The sequence below is a fragment of the Bubalus kerabau genome, chromosome 3, assembly GCF_029407905.1.
Source record: "Bubalus kerabau isolate K-KA32 ecotype Philippines breed swamp buffalo chromosome 3, PCC_UOA_SB_1v2, whole genome shotgun sequence".
Taxonomy (NCBI): domain Eukaryota; kingdom Metazoa; phylum Chordata; class Mammalia; order Artiodactyla; family Bovidae; genus Bubalus; species Bubalus kerabau.
Window position 1 is genome coordinate 186864080 of NC_073626.1, and position 15930 is coordinate 186880009.

A 15930-nucleotide genomic window follows, 5' to 3' on the forward strand; every position below is an offset into this window, starting at 1 on the left:
GACACGTAACAAACACCGCAAGGGGAGCACACGGCAGGCGCCGGAGGGACGGGGGTTATTAATGTCGGGTGGAAGGGCTCAGGGCCACTACTGGAGAGGGCACGTGCAAGCTCGATGGTGAAGCGGGGGATAGGAGCCCGGCGGAGCCGGGAAGAGTAGGCCCGGCAAGAGCGGCCGCGGCGCCCACGAAGGCCCCGAGCGAGGGCTGTCATCACACCAGTGCCTCCCGGGCTCGCGGGTGTGAGTGCTGGGCACACAGGGCGCCTTGGGCATGCTCCTGTCCTCCCCGCAAGGTGACTCACAGTGACGAGCCTGAGGCTCAGAGGGGTCAAGCAACTCGCCCGAGGTCACACAGCGGGTGACTGACAGGGCAGGACTAGCTCCGTGCGGTCCAGGCGGGGGCTGGTGGCCCACCTGCTGTGAGAGGGTCTGGCAGGCCTCTGCAAAAACCGCAGGAAAGAAACAAAAGCGCTGGGTTCATTCAGCACAGTTTCGAGGCTCTGGAACCTTCTAACACGCGATCTCGCCCTGTGTGTCGTCGTCGTTCCGTCGCTAAGTCACGTCCAACTCCTGCGACCCCGTGGACTGTAGCCCGCCAGCCTCCTCTGTCCTTGGAAGTTCATCCGTACGTGTGTATAAACAAGTGCAGTTAACATCGCTAAGTAGAGTGTGGTCAGAGTTAAGATGGACCGTGGGCAGGAACGACGCTGGCCTTGCCCGTTTATGACCTTCTTTCTGTCTTATCTTTTGGGTTGTTCTGGGTTCTTTGTTGCCAGGCGTGGGCTTTCTCCAGTTGCGCTGAGCAGGGGTGGGGGGCCACTCTCGAGTTGCGAGGCACAGGCTTCTGGTTGCGCTGGTCTGTCTTGTTGGGGAGCACAGCTCCCAGCGCCCGGACTCAGTACTTGTGGTACTCGGGCTTAGTTGCCCCACGGCGTGTGGGATCTCCCCGAGCAGTGGTCACACCCGTGCCCCCCACACCAGCCGGTGGATTCTCACCCACTGTACCCCAGGCACGCCTCTCATTTACGACTTTCCGTGTCAGAACCATCTGGGGGGCCTCCCTCACACCCTGTGTTTGATGCGCGGGTCTCATGATGACTTGATAGAACAGCTCGGATCAGTCTCCCTTGTCCCCTTAGCCAGCATTCTGAGGGACGCTGTCCTGGGCCCTCAGTATGAGGCTGACCACTGGGGTGTGCAAGCATTGCTGTCTGGAGGGAGTTAAGGAATTTTCTAGAAAAGAAAGCTCGTGGGCAGTGGGGAGTCACGGTCAGCTTCTAAGAGGACAGGGGTCGGGTGAGAGTTTAAGGAAGGGGATGAGGGGCTGCCTGATTTCAGAGCTGGAGCAGAAGGTCCTGCGGGAGCGGGGCGGGCGGATTCAGTGATCAGTGGCCTGCCGGTGGGGGAAGGGGGACCTGGGACATGGTCCTGCCGGCTTCTGTTTGAGGGACCTGGTGGGTGATTCACACAGTGGAGTCAGGGGGGACGCAGCAGGCGGGTCTGTTGCCTGCGTACGCGTGTACTAAGTCGCTTCAGTCGTATCCAACTCTCTGTGACCCCATGGACTGCAGCCCACCAGGCCCCTCTGTCCTTGGGGTTCTCCAGGCACTAATACCAGAGTGGGTTGCCATGCCCTCCTCCAGGGGATCTTCCTGAACCAGGGATCAATCCCACATCTCTTTACGTCCTGCATTGGGAGGTGGGTTCTTTACTACTAGCGCTACCTGGGAAGCCCAAGGGTCTGTTGAGAGCCCCTCAACTCTGGACCCCGGTCCTTCCAGGGTGTCCGGGGTGGTACCACACAGGCACCCATGTGGTCAGAGACCCTGAAGGGTCAAAGCTACCAGGGAGCCTAGGGAGCCCGCCACACCATGGGTCCCAGACAGCTCGCCTATGGTCAGACATGCAGGGCAGGGAGCCCTGACTCCCAGCCGATCCCCCCCACACGGCAGGGAGGGAGAGCCCTGCTTTCAAACAAGTGCAGAAAAGTAATGGTCTCAGAGGACCCTGCAAACCAGAGTCAGACTCAGCCTAAACGAAAGGAGAATTCCAGTCCTGGAGGCTGAGGGGGAACAGAAGTGTCCACGCACACGGACCTGCTGGGGGACAGGGCCAGCGTCACCCTGGGCGGGGCGCAGGGGCTCGAGGGGGAACGCTGACCCATGGACCCTGTAGACCAGGCCTTCTGTGGACACAGCTCGGTGTACCTGAAGAATCAGGCTGCAGAGGGTCTGGGGTTATCCTCTCTCCGGAGTGTAGGGCGGATGTCTGGCTAGGAGTGACGGGGTACAGAGTGCAGGGTTCACAGCACCCCTGAGAGCGGAGGAGGACTGTTGCAGGGCTGTGACCCACCTGGGGGTCACCCTGGCCTCCTAGTGAGGGCAGGAGGCTGCAAGCCGGGCCTGTCTCAGTCCCTCCCGTTCACAGTTAGATGGGGGGGCCCCAAACCCAGAGTCCCAGCCTGCAGAGCATGTGTCCTAGACCCCCGTGGTCCTCTCCCCGAGACAGATGTCCTGCTGCCTCTCTTTGATCTCCCCAGGAGCCCCGGCCCAGCCACCCCAGGGAACTGGAAGCCCATAAACAGCTGAGAGCGTCCCTCCCAGCCTCATGCTGGTTTCTGGAGAATGGCATGCGTTTCCCTCAGTCATCCACTCATCAGAGACTGTCTGTTGCTCTCAGCACTGTTTTCTGCCCCAGGGAGCTGGCAGGGAACCAAGCGGCTTCCCCGGAGCTTCCAGGCCCGCGGTGCTCCCAAAGCAACGGCGCCTGCAGCTGCCCCTGCCATCCCTGGGCGCAGCGAGCCTCGGTTTTCCGCAGAAGCGCCCATCCCGCCAGGCTCGCTGGGGCCGGGCTGGGCCCTCCTGAGCTGGCGTCCACCCCTTCTCACTGCGTCCTCTCCCCCGCAGGGCGGACTGGCTGCTGAGCTTCGTCTACCGCACGTCCTCCGTGCGGCTCCACGTGGCCGGCCTGCAGCCTGTGGTGCTGCAGGACAGGAGGGTGGAGAACGTGGACCTGTCCTCCGTGGTGAGCACCCCGGGCCCCCTGGGGCCGACTCTGGGGGGTGGGGACGGCGCACATCTTACTCCAGCCCAGCGACCCATGTGCCAGGGACACGCCCCGGCCCGGTCCACCCCAGACGAGAGAATTGTAAGAACTCACTGGGGAACCAGTAAGTCCTGTTCACGGGCACCATCCCTGTGCCAGGGCAATGCCCCCAGGCCCTTGGCACATGTCCTCTCTAACCTGCACATGGTCTCAGGGCCAGTCATCATTATCCCCATTCCACAGATTAGGAAACAGGCTTAGGAACGTTCCCATCATGCAATGTGCAACCGATAACGTGGATTTGAACCTCCAAAGCCCTTGTTCTTGCTCCTACATTACTGCCCTCTTTCCACTCCTCCCCCAGCTCCTCCTCCCACAGACCTCACTCACTCCCCGAGCCCAGATTACTAGTCAGGACAGTCTGTTTCTCTGGAGAGTAACCGGAACAACCAGAGCATACACGTGGAAGCATTCAGGCTGGACCGGAAGAGAAGCACCTGACTGCCGGGCTGTGGAACGTGGAGTGGGCTTCCCAGGGGGCACTAGTGGTAAAGAGCCGCCTGCCAGTGCAAGAGAAGTGAGGTGTGGGCTCCAGGGAAGTCCTCTGGAGGAGGGCGTGGCAGCCCACCCCAGTATTCTTGTCTGGAGAATCCCGTGCACAGAGGAGCCTGGCAGGCTCCATCGTGCTGCGCAGAGTCAGACACAGCTGAGGTGATTTAGCACACACACCCAAAACCTTGGAATAGGGAGCAAGGAAGGTGTTTAATTTATGACAATGTTGCTTCTGTTTGATGTGTTTGGTTTTTTGGCTGCAAGGCATGTGGGATCTTGGCTATCCCACCAGATATTGAACCCACACCCCCTGCATCGGAAGGCAAAGTGTGTTCCAAGGTCCCTGACCTTTGACGCATCTGGAGAGTTTATTTAAAATGCAGATCCCAGAGCCCCGCTGCCCAGACCTCCTCCATCGATCTCTAGAAGCGGAGCCTGCTCGTCTGCATATTAAATATACTCCCCCAAGGACTCTTCCACATCTCAGACTAAGCAGGGCAGACGGTCCAAAGCATTCTTACTGGGAAATCGGGAGCACCCACCCCAGCGGCCACACAAACCTAATTTGGTCTTCTAGATCCGTTTTCCAGGCTTGCAGGAACCTCGTCCCCCCACTACATGTCTGTCCTAGAGAGTTAATAATAGCTTCATGTACCGACGCGATGCCCAGCTCTGCCCTGAGCCTTTTTCAGTGTCCGTATCCCCACTGTATGGATGTAACTGCAGCCCACGACCTCTGAGGCTTTGAGAGGCTAAGGGACTTGCCCAGGGTCACTCAGCAGGAGCATGGCAGGGCAGGACTCAAGCCCAGGTCTGAAGCCAGTGGGCATCGCCCCTGGTTGGGTAGATGTGGGCACCAGCTGCCAGGAAGGGGTGGGTCCTGGGCTGCAGTTACATCCTCAAGCAAACTCCACCAGGGGAAGTCGCTGCGATGAAAGTCCCGCGAGAACAGGAGCTTCAGTTTCCAGTTACTACACTACCAGCTGCCATGTATCAAGTGCCAAACATTTCCCAAGCATAAACCAGTTGCCCCAGGTACCGCATAAGCGTGGTTTGAGCCAGCCACACCGTCCTGTCTGAAAGCAGGCAGACCAGGCCCCTCCCTGGGCATCTGAAAACTCCCCTGGGGGTGGGTAGCCAGGACGGCCTTGGCTCCTCCCTTCAGCTTCAACATCAGCCTGGCCCAACAACACCCCCCCAACACACACACACACACACACACACACACACACACACTGCACCTCGTGGTGGGGGAAGCTGGGCACCCTGACCCCCACCAGCACAGCTAACGCCAGGTTGCATGAGGTTTTAGGAGTTTTTTGATTTGCTTTTTAAAGATTTATTTTTTTGATGTGGACAATTTTTAAAGTCTTTGTTAAATTTGTTACAGTGTTGCTTATGTTTTATGCTTTTGGTTTTTTGGCTGCAAGGCATGTGGGATCTTGGCTCCCCGACCAGGGATCGAACCCACATCCACTGCACTGGAAGCTGACGTCCTAACCACTGGACGTGCCGGGGAAGTCCCCGGTTGCGTGTTTGTTAAAGCTGAACTGAGGCCTGAAGACAGCACAAGGGGTTCTAGCACAAAAATGTAAAACTGGAGCATTATCAGGCACTGCCAGCCCCAGAGCTCATGGGCCGTGACCTTGCCCTGAGGACCCCTGGGTCTCTCACCCGGCCTGCCACCATCTCGCGGGGGCCAACTTGTCCTGGCTCATATCTTTACTCCCCCAGACTCCAAGGGCCCTGGCTCACAAGTCCTGACCCACCAGAGGAAGGCAAGTGAGGAAGGGGAGCTTCAACCCCTAGAGTCATCTCTTTAGATCATCTTTACCCCTGAGAGCTTGCTTCATGCGATATCAACCTCACAGCAACCCCATTGAGTAGGCTGTGGGCATCCCCAAGTCACAGACTAGAACACTGAGGCTTGAGACAGTGGGCTTCCCTGGTGGCTCAGACAGTAAAGAGTCTGCCAGCAACGCAGGAGACCCAGGCTCAATTCCTGGGTTGGGAATATTCCCCGGAGTCAGGAATGACAACCCACTCCAGTATTCTTGCCTGAAGAATTCCATGGACACAGGAGCCTGCAGGCTATGCTAAGAGTCAGACATGACTGAGCGAGGCTTGAGACGATAGACTCACAGAACCAGAGTCGTAGATCCGATCTCTGAAACCAGGTCCGGAGTCTGTGCGATCCGCCTTCCTGTGGGAATGAGGAGAGCTTGGCTAACAAGACTAGGAGACCACCAGACTCTGATGCCCCCTGGCCCGTGTCCAGGAGTCTCTGTCCTGTTTGACTTGATGCCCCACCATGCTAGGGGTCTCCCTCTGCCACAGGAATCGAATGTGAAAAAGTGTGGCTGAAATTTCCTTTACAATGAAAATTTCCTTGAAGTGCTACAGAGCCCTTGAAAGATGCGATTCTGCCCTGGGAAGCCTCTGAATGGGATGTAGTGGGAAGGGCACAGCGGTTGATGCCAGGGAGGCCTGGCTTGGAACCCGCCTCTGCTGCTGTGCTGGCTGTGTGACCTCAGGCCAGTGGCTTAACCTCTCTGTGCCTCGGGTGCCGCATCCTAGAAACAAGGCTACCACCTACCTTCCAGGGCACATGCGTGCGTGATGCTTGGTGTGCAGGAGGCCCACCTTTAGCGCTAGGCCCCGCCTCCCCTGCCCCCGTCTCCACCTTCAGTTCTGCCCCTGAGACCAGCAGCTGCAGAGATTCCTCTCTGGGCTCAGATGCCTTCATGGCAGCCTCCCAGCTCCTGCCTAATAATAGCTCTTTATCGCATTAGGATGCAGCACAGAAAGCAGTGCTTTCCTTTTCTGGGTAATTAGAGGTAATTAGCATTGCCTTCGTGCCGCCCTCCTATTTTCCTTGAAAATTCTTGCTGGAGGAGACGTTGCTGGCAACAAAGTCCTCATGACTGCTGTTGGCAAGCAGTACCTGCCCTGTGCTCAAGGCTGAGACCTAAGGACACGCCTTCTCCCGGCCGGGCCCACGTGGGCAGAGCCCTCTGCGTTAGCCCAGCGGCAGTCACGTGACACAGACCTGGTCTGCAGAGGCTCCTGACCTCAGGACAAGCCTGAGCAGGGCTGAGCCGCGGTCAGGCTCTGACACAAACAGAGGGCGTCTCCAGGGAGTGAAGCAGACAAAGGCCAGGCTGCCTGGCGCTCTTTCAGCCTCTCCCATGTGGGGACTGGTTTGCAGCAGATGGGGTTTCTGCCTCCCCAGAGACCACCTCTTGAGGCTTCTTAGAGGAGAGAGACCCAGTCAAGGGTCTCTGGAATCTTGGTGTTCCAGAAGTGCCAGCTGACTTCTAGGACTTAGCAGGGCTTGGCACACAATGGTGGTGGTTTAGCTGCTCAGTTGTGTCCGGCTCTTTGCAACCCCTGGACTGCAGCCCGCCAGGCTCCTCTGTCCATAGCATTTCCCAGGCAAGAATACTGGAGTGGGTTGCCATTTCCTTCTCCAGCGGATCTTCCCAACCCGGGGATCGAAGCCGGGTCTCCAGCTTTGCAGGCAGATTCTTTACCAACTGAGCCACCAGGGCACAAGATAGACACTCAATAATAGTAACAGTAGCCAACACACCAGACACTGCTCTGCATGGGTTACAGACCTTATGTCACTTGATCCCCATAGCTGTCCAGTGAAGCAGGAATAATAACCCCATTGTACAGGTATCAATGCAAAGAAATAGAGGGAAACAACAGAATGGGAAAGACTAGAAATCTCTTCAAGAAAATTAGAGCTACCAAGGGAACATTTCATGCAAAGATGGGATCCATAAAGGACAGAAATGGTATGGACCTAACAGAAGCAGAAGATATTAAGAAGACGTGGCAAGAATATGCATAAGAAATGTACAAAAAAGATCTTCATGACCCATATAATCACAATGCTGTGATCACTCACCTAGAGCCAGACATCCTGGAATGTGAAGTCAAATGGGCCTTAGAAAGCATCACTACGAACAAAGCTAGTGGAGGTGATGGAATTCCAGTGGAGCTATTTCAAATCCTAAAAGATGATGCTGTTAATGAACTGTACTTAGTATGCCAGCAAATTTGAAAACGCAGCAGTGGCCACAGGACTGGAAAAGGTCAGTTTTCATTCCAATCCCAAAGAAGGGCAATGCCAAAGAATCCTCAAACTACCGCACAATTGCACTCATCTCACATGCTAGTAAAGTAATGCTCAAAATTCTCCAAGCCAGGCTTCAGCAATACATGAACTGTGAACTTCCAGATGTTCAAGCTGGTTTTAGAAAAGGCAGAGGAACCAGAGATCAAATTGCCAACATCCGATGCATCATGGAAAAAGCAAGAGAGTTCCAGAAAACATCTATTTCTGCTTTATTGACTATGCCAAAGCCTTTGACTGTGTGGATCACAAGAAACTGTGGAAAATTCTGAAAGAGATGGGAATACCAGACCACCTGACCTGCCTCCTGAGAAACCTGTATGCAGGTCAGGAAGCCACCATTAGAACCGGACATGGAACAACAGACTGTTTTCAAATCAGGAAAGGAGTACATCAAGGCTGTATATTGTCACCCTGCTTATTTAACTTATATGCAGAGTACATCATGCGAAATGCTGGGCTAGATGAAGCACAAGCTGGAATCAAGATTGCCAGGAGAAATATCAATAACCTCAGATACGCAGATAACACCACCCTTATGGCAGAAAGCAAAGAACTAAAAAGCCTCTTGATGAAAGTGAAAGAGGAGAGTGAAAAAGCTGGCTTAAAACTCAATATTCAGAAAAGTAAGATCATGGCATCCAGTCCAATCACTTCATGGCAAATAGATGGGGAAACAAGAGAAACAGTGATCGACTTTATTCGGGGGGGGCTCCAAAATCACTGCAGGTGGTGACTGCAGCCATGAAATTAAAAGAGGCTTGCTCCTTGGAAGAAAAGCTATGACCAACCTAGATAGCATATTAAAAAACAGAGACATTACTTTGCCGACAAAGGTCCATCTAGTCAAAACTATGGTTTTTCCAGTAGTCATGTATGGATGCGAGAGTTAGACCATAAAGAAAGCTAAGTGCCAAAAAATTGATGGTTTTGAACTGTAGTGCTAAAGAAGACTCTTGAGAGTCCCTTGGACCGCAAGGAGATCCGACCAGTCCATCCTAAAGGAAATCAGTCCTGAATATTCATTGGAAGGACTGATGCTGAAGCTGAAACTCCAGTACTTTGGCCACCTGATGTGAAGAACTGACTCCTTGGAAAAGACCCTGATGCTGGGAAAAATTGAAGGCAGGAGGAGAAGGGGTTGACAGAGGATGAGATGGTTGGATGGCATCACTGACTCGATGGACGTGAGTTTGAGCCAGCTCCAGGAGTTGGTGATGGACAGGGAGGCCTGGCGTGCTGCAGTCCATGAGGTCACAGAATCGGCCATGACTGAGCGGCTGAGCTGGGCCAGGCGGGCATAGAAACTGGGGCTGCAGCAGGGCACAGTGCATGTGGGTGGCAGAGCCGGGTGGACCCGGAACCTCCCTGAGCTGGGACTCTTCACCGCTGCGTTCACGCTGCCTGTGTCCACACATTTCTGTGGCTTCTTGTCAGTGACATCCGGCCCTCAGCCATTAAGCCTGTGATGTGTATTATCTCACTGAAGCCTCACAACCAGCCCACGTGGTGTACGTATCTTTATTAGCCCCATTTTACAGAAGAGGAAACTGAGGCCTGAGAGGTAAAGGCGCCCCCAAGGGGTCCAATAGCCTTGGAAACGGTTGGGCAGATGGCAGCAGCTTTGGTTTGGGAAGTCGAGGTGTCTTTCACGGCAGGAAGCCCTGAGGCCCCCTCACCCTGCGTTGATAAGCCTGAGCATCTGCAAGGTTCAGGGCTGGGTGTGGGGGTTGGGTCCTGCCGTCCCCCACACAGTCTAGCAGGACAGAGACCGAAGCTAGCAGGTGAGAATGGGGCATGTTGTGAGTGTTGTCATGGGGGAGCCCCCGAGAGGGTCCCTAACCAGCATGGGAACGCCAGGGAGGCTTTGCGACCCCAGGGACATTGAGCGTGTCTCCCCGCAGGAGGAAGCCCTCCGTCGAGGCGGCCGGGGAGACGGTCCTGGCCTGCAACCTTTTCTTTTGCTGCTCCGGGCCTTAGTTGCACACTCAGCGTCTTCCATCTCGGCTGCAGGATGCTGGATGTTTCAGTTGCGGCGTGTAGGATCTATTTCTCTGACCAGGGATTGAACCCCGGGCCCCCTGCATTGGGAGTGCGGAGTCTCGGCCTCTGGACTACCAGAAGTCCTGGAAACTTTATCCAGCGTCAGCCACAGCAGAATGCTCCTCTGCACAGAAGAGATTCTTTTCCCACCCACCTCACTCCTGCTCTCCTGTTCCCCCAGCTCCCTGTAAAATTAGAACTTTGCCAGCCAGTTCTTTCTCCCTCTCTGTCTTTGCAGAATAGCAGCTCAGGGGCCAGGGTTGGCTGAGGCCTGGACCAACCTGTGGCCAAGAAAGGCCAGAGCTGTGCATTCTGGGGCAGTTGCCCAGTGCAGTTTCTATCTGGCATCGGCTGTGGCCACAAATACCTCCCTTCCTTCCTGTCCTGCCTGCCTGCACCCAGCCCTAGTACCAGCCCTTTGCCAACATTGAAAGGGTATAAGGAGGCCATCCTTGTTTATCTCTCTGGGTCTAGGTTTCTGCTGGCTGGAATTCACATGTGATGGCTTGAGCTTCAGCAGCCATTTTGGGTTCCCAAATGGATCAGCCCAGCTAACTCCCTACCTTCTATCTCTCCTTCCAAGAAAACGAAAGTAAAGGAACTCATATGCACGGCATACCTACTATGCACCAGGAGCGGTGCCTTGTGGTTTGTATTATTTCTTCCCACCACTCCCGTGAGATGGAGCAGAATAGTTCCTGCAAAGTCCCAGGCTGTTGAACTCTTTTAGCAGATATTCAAGGTATGCAGTATTGTGACCCTCATTGTTACAGATGGAGGAGCTGGTGTTCAGGACATTGTAGACTCACCTCGTTACTAGTAAGAGAGCCAAGTCTAGAACCCCGATTTCTCTGATTCAAACTTCGGTGCTTTCTAGCACCACGCAGCCACTGATGTCCACCCTCTAGGAAAGGATGCCTCGCTACCTTGACCTCCACCCTGAACCCAGGGGTCTGAAAAGCCTCTTCTGTGTGTATGCATGTTTCACTGAACGGTCTTTGAAAGCAGTTGTACAGAAAACAGCAAGAAGTAAGCAGGTTCTGGTTATTATGAGAAAATAACAGAGCTGTGCGGGGAGCTGTCTTTTGAGTTCTTGCGCAGTCGCCGGACTAGCCCAGTGTGGTTTGTGGCCCGAATGGGAGCGCCGGTGCTGCCGGCTGGGCCTTTGTACCACCTTCTCGGGTCCCAGCAAGCCTCCCCTCTGTTCCCTGTCTTCTTTTTAAACAAAAACCTTCCTCTCCAGCCTTGAGGGACTGTCCAGTCTTGTGTCTGCCTTTGGCACTAAAGCAGGCCCCCTAAGCTGGCTGGGGAGAGCGTGAGGCTCCGTCTCAGGGAGGAGATTTGCGCAAAGCAGCTTCCACAGTCAGCCTCTGAAACGCCGCACACGGCTGCGCCCTTCACAGGCTGCGTGTCGTCAGGCAAATCACCGCCCTTCTCTGGGCTTCTCTTTTCTCATCTGTAAAACGAGTATGATTTTTAAGGCCTTCCCCACCACACACTTGACTTTCCACGAAGAGAGGAGGTCTGGATTCAGAGCCCAGCTCTGACATCTGCGTGACCCTGGGCGGGTCCCTTTACCTCTCTGCCTTAATTGCTTCATCTGCAATTAGCACCCAATACCTGTCAAAGGAGTATAGCCAATAAATGTGTTTCCTCCAACGTATTAAGCACCCGCTGTGTATCAGGCATTGTCCATTATCACCGTTAGGCGTCAGCACTCCAGTTACACCCCTATTTTTCACTCGCTGACATATATCCCAACACAAAAATAGAGAAGTCTCTTTTCTCTCAGGAAGGGAGCAGGCGCTTCTTGGCCCTCGTGTTAGTGAAGATTCTGTCCATAACAGAGGCCCAGATGAAGTGGCTTAAACACACAAGAGGCGATGCTGCCATGTGGGAAAAGGCCAGAAGAGGCATTTCAGGGCTGGTGCAGAGGCTCCACAGCCTTCAGGGGCCAAAAGTCTCTGTCTTGCCACTCCGCCATCCTTACATGGCTCACGATGGCTGCTGAAGCCCTGGCCATCCCGTCTGCATTCCAGCCAGCAGGAAAGAGGAAATAGGGAGAAAGCAGAAGCATTCCTCCTTTTAAAGAGACTTCCAAGGAGCACCGAATAACGCTGTACTTCATCTCATAGGCCCGAGCGCATCCCCATAGTACACTCACCAGCCAGGGAGGCTGGAGAGTATGTCCAGCGAGCGCTGGTTCTTATGACTAAGGGGAAGGAGGAGAGTGGACTGTGGAAAGTACCTTGCAGTCGTTCTAGCCATAGCTCTGTTTTCAATTTCAGAACTATTCCTGGGGGAACCTTCAGAGCAACCCTCTGAGCTACTCACTCTTACTGCCCCCGTTTTACAGCTGAGGCAAGTAGAGGTCAGGGGGATACAGGGCTTGCCCATGCTCCCTCAGCTGGTGAGCCACAGAGCCCTTCCACTGTAACCTGAAGCTGCAGACAGAGAACGGGAACTGCCCCTCCAGACTTCTATCAGGAGGATCTTTCCTGCCCCACAGGACCCAGACTCTGTAGAGAAGCTTCCTTTTGTTGTTCAGTCGCACGGTCATTTCTCTTTGTGGACCGCAGCACGCCAGGCCTCCCTGTCCATCACCAACTCCTGGAGCCTGCTCAAACTCATGTCCATTGAATCAGTGATCCCATCCAACCATCTCATCCTCTGTCGTCCCCTCCTGCCTTCAATCTTTTCCAGCATCAGGGTCTTTTCCAACAAGTCAGTTCTTCACATCAGGTGGCCAAAGTATTGGAGCTTCAGCATCAGTCCTTCCAGTGAATATTCAGTGTTGGTTTCCTTTAGGATGGACTGGTTTGATCTCCCTGCTGTCCAAGGGACTCTCTAGAGTCTTCTCAAGCTTCCTTTGTCTTTATTTAATAAATTCTAGAGCAGCCTTGAACCCAGAGGCTTCCCACTCACTCTGGATTGGAGAATCATTGAGGGTTGGAGTGATGGTATTCGTTGACGACACAGGGAGAGGCGCAGGGGTCCTGGGAGGACTGGGCTCTGCGGTGCTCACTTTCCACCCTCCTGCAGGTCAGTGGCCACTTGGACTACGCCAGGCAGATGGACGTCATCCTGAAGGCTGTGGGCATCCGCACCAAGCCCAGCTGGGACGAGAAGGGACTCTTGCTGGCCCCAGGCAGCCTGCCCCAAGAGGAGTCCCGCCAGGCAACAGCCACCTCTTCATTAGATCAGACCACCAACCAGGATGAGCATCCGGAGACACCTGGAGACATCCCCAAAGCAGCCATACCCCCTGACCTCCGCCAAGCCCAGGTGCCAGCAGGACTGGACCAGTCTGAAGGGGCCTCCCTTCCTGCTGCTACCAGGCCTGCTGAGAGCCCCCCTCTCTGCAGCCATGGCCTGGGCGCCAACCCACTGGGCTGCCCTGCCTGTGCCCATGAGACACAGGGGCCCTGCCCAGGGCTGGACTGACCCGAGGAGAGTCACCTTCCCAGACTGCTACACGGAGCACCCTCTTACTCTGCTTCACCGGCTCCCCCGCCACCAGCTCTGGAGATGGAGAATCTCTACCACTGCCTTTGCTAAATTGAAGACGTTGGTACTGGAAGGACGGGGGCTTGTAAGGAGACACTGTCCCCTCCCCGAGGAATGGAAGCCAGAGCTCCGCAGAGTCAAGCCAGCACAGTACAGATCCGTGGGGCTGAACCGGCCGGGCACCTTCTGTGCTTTGGGTCAGCACTGGGGGTCTGATTGCCCGTCCAGAGCTCTCTGGAGCCACGCTGCCAAGCTCTCCAGCCTCAAGAGCCTGGTGTCCGCCTGCCCCTCCAACCACTGTCCAGGGCTGTGCTCCAGCCCACAGGCACCATGGGAACACCTGCAGAGCAGGTCCAGTGGGGAGCAGACAGCTTACCCTCTCTGCCCTTGGGAGATCCGATGAGATTTGCCGCATGCAGCCATCCGGGCTGAGCCCTGCACAACCACAGGGGCGGCCATCAGAAACATGTGACGTGAAGGCCCTCCCCCCAAAGTTAGCCACAGGGGGGCCCTGAAGATAATTGTTACAGAGCAGGGTGCACAGACGCTGGATCAGCAGGCAGTGTGGACGCTGGATCAGCAGGCAGTGTGGACGCTGGATCAGCAGGCAGTGTGGACAGGAGCTGGGCCTGGGACAAGAATGAAGTGTGTGGGGGCAGAATTTCCTATGGCAGGAACAGAGGTGTGATGATCATAGTCATAGATAATAATGCTCGCTACCGTTTATTAAGTATTATCGTGTGCAGAGCGCTTTGTGCGATTGTCTCGGTTGACCCTCACAACAACCCGGTGAGGTAGGTACTATTGTCTTCATTGTCACTGTCAGGCCCAGAGCGTTTCGGGAACCTGCCCGAGATCACGCAGGTGATCAGTCTCAAAACCCAGTCAGTTAACCTCCAGAGCCCAAGTTCTTAGTCCCTGTAGCTGCATCCCTGAAACCTTCCTCCTCGGTCCTCCCACTGGCTCTGAGTGACAGACCCAGAGATGATCCCTCTCCCGCACTGTGCATTCAGGGAAACTGAAGCCCAGGCAGAGAAAATTTTGACAAACCTGGGAGGAGGCAGCTGGGATTGGAGAGAATCGGGGGAATTAGAGTATTAGAGCTAAATTGGTCCTCGGGGAGAATGTGTATTTGTTCCTTCAGCAGATATTCACAGAGCCCCTGCTGCTGTTGGTCCAAACCGCTCATGTCACCCATGGAAGACTGAGCCCCAAGAGAGAAAAGGACGTTGCTGAGGTCCCAGAGCAGGCTTGGGCAGACTCTGGACCAGAACACAGGACACCGGCACCCAGAGTCTCTTCCCGCTTCACCAGCGGCTTCTCCAGCCCAAGTGGCCCTTCAAGCAGATTCAGTCCACACCACAGTCACTCAGCCAGGGCTTATTGAGAGTCCACTGGGGCAAGCCTGGGGTAGAGGGGGAGCCCGACAAGCACCGTGACCCCTGTAGAGTCAGTGGCATGGCCAGAATGGAGTCTGCTCAGTACCACGGAGAGCGCCAGGCCGCTGGTGGACGCCCCTGGGATAGGGGTTGGTAGAACTTGGTGGGAAGATGGGAGGGAGGCAGGCAATGGAGGAAGAAAAACCTCAGACTGAAAGGGAACCTAAAGCAGATAAACTTTGGGAACCAAGAGTTCCCCATCAGAAAAACAAAAACAAGTCCTGTGCCGGAGTCCACCACCTCCCCCAGGGCACCTGCCCATTACCAGGGATGGCTTCTCTACAACTCTGCTGACCCAGTGCCCACGCCCGCTTCCCTCACTGACCCCAGGGAAGGCCAGAAGGCAGCGGGAGAGGGACTGGCTCTGTCCTCATCAGATGGTTCCCTTCTAGGCCCAAGGAAGCCCACGGTAGGGAACACCCATCCTTGATCTTGAGCAAGAACCCAGCAGCTACCCATGTGCCACCAGGAGGAGCAGGACAGTAGCCTAGCCAGGAGTTCGGGAGACAGAGTCAGATCGCGGGCTGCGGGCCAGGGCTGAGGAGGAGGAGGAAAGCGGGGGTGAAAAAGTGGGAACAGTGGCCTTTCCTGGCCCTCTGCCAGGAGCCAGGGGATTGGAGGGCCAGGAGTTATAAATGCAGCAGGGACCACCCACTAACCACCTGCCGAGTGCTGGGCGTTCTGTGCCTGTAACGCCCTAGGAGGCAGGCATCATTTCCCCATTTGCATGTGGAATACCAGGCTCAGAGAGGTTAAGTAACTTTCCAAGGGCTGGAAAGCAGTGAAGCGGAGGTTCAAACTTTGCCTGCCTGACTCCCAGGCTCAGATATTTACTATGCAGCACGTATATCCTGAGAGCCTAGCTGGTCTGAAAACTGTCTAGCCAGACATGTTCAGGTTAAAGATCCCCTGAGCCAGCACATCTGAAACCATAATGTGCAACGATTCACCTGGCGACCAGCAGGTCTAGGTGGGGCAGGGACGTGCACTTCGAACAGACTCCCGGGAGCTGATGCTAACGGTCATGGCCCGCAGAACAAGGGATCTGGCCCAGCACTGAGCCACCTCTGCAGACAGAGGCATGGCTCCCACGCAGGCTGATGGGATGTGCAAGGGAGATGGTTGCCTGCATCCTAAGCTGGGCCAAGAGGGCCTTACCCCACTCCCGGGAGCCCTCCAACCCTGCTCTACACACACCCA

General features: G+C 55.3%; 1 protein-coding gene across 7 annotated transcripts in view; it reads left to right on the forward strand.

The window, feature by feature from the left end:
- TMCO4 (transmembrane and coiled-coil domains 4) overlaps positions 1 to 14024 on the forward strand; it is a 103692-nt gene extending 89668 nt beyond the window's left edge. For 6 of the 7 annotated variants that reach the window (XM_055574280.1, XM_055574285.1, XM_055574279.1 and 3 more), the window contains 2 exons: positions 2907 to 3024; positions 12827 to 14024. In XM_055574280.1, coding sequence (XP_055430255.1) covers positions 2907 to 3024; positions 12827 to 13228 — 520 coding nt within the window. In that variant the 3' untranslated portion in view covers positions 13229 to 14024. Of the gene's footprint in view, positions 1 to 2906; positions 3025 to 9645; positions 12679 to 12826 lie in introns of those variants that run through there. The other variant, XM_055574283.1, reaches the window with a different exon arrangement.
- The last annotated feature ends 1906 nt before the right edge of the window (positions 14025 to 15930 follow it).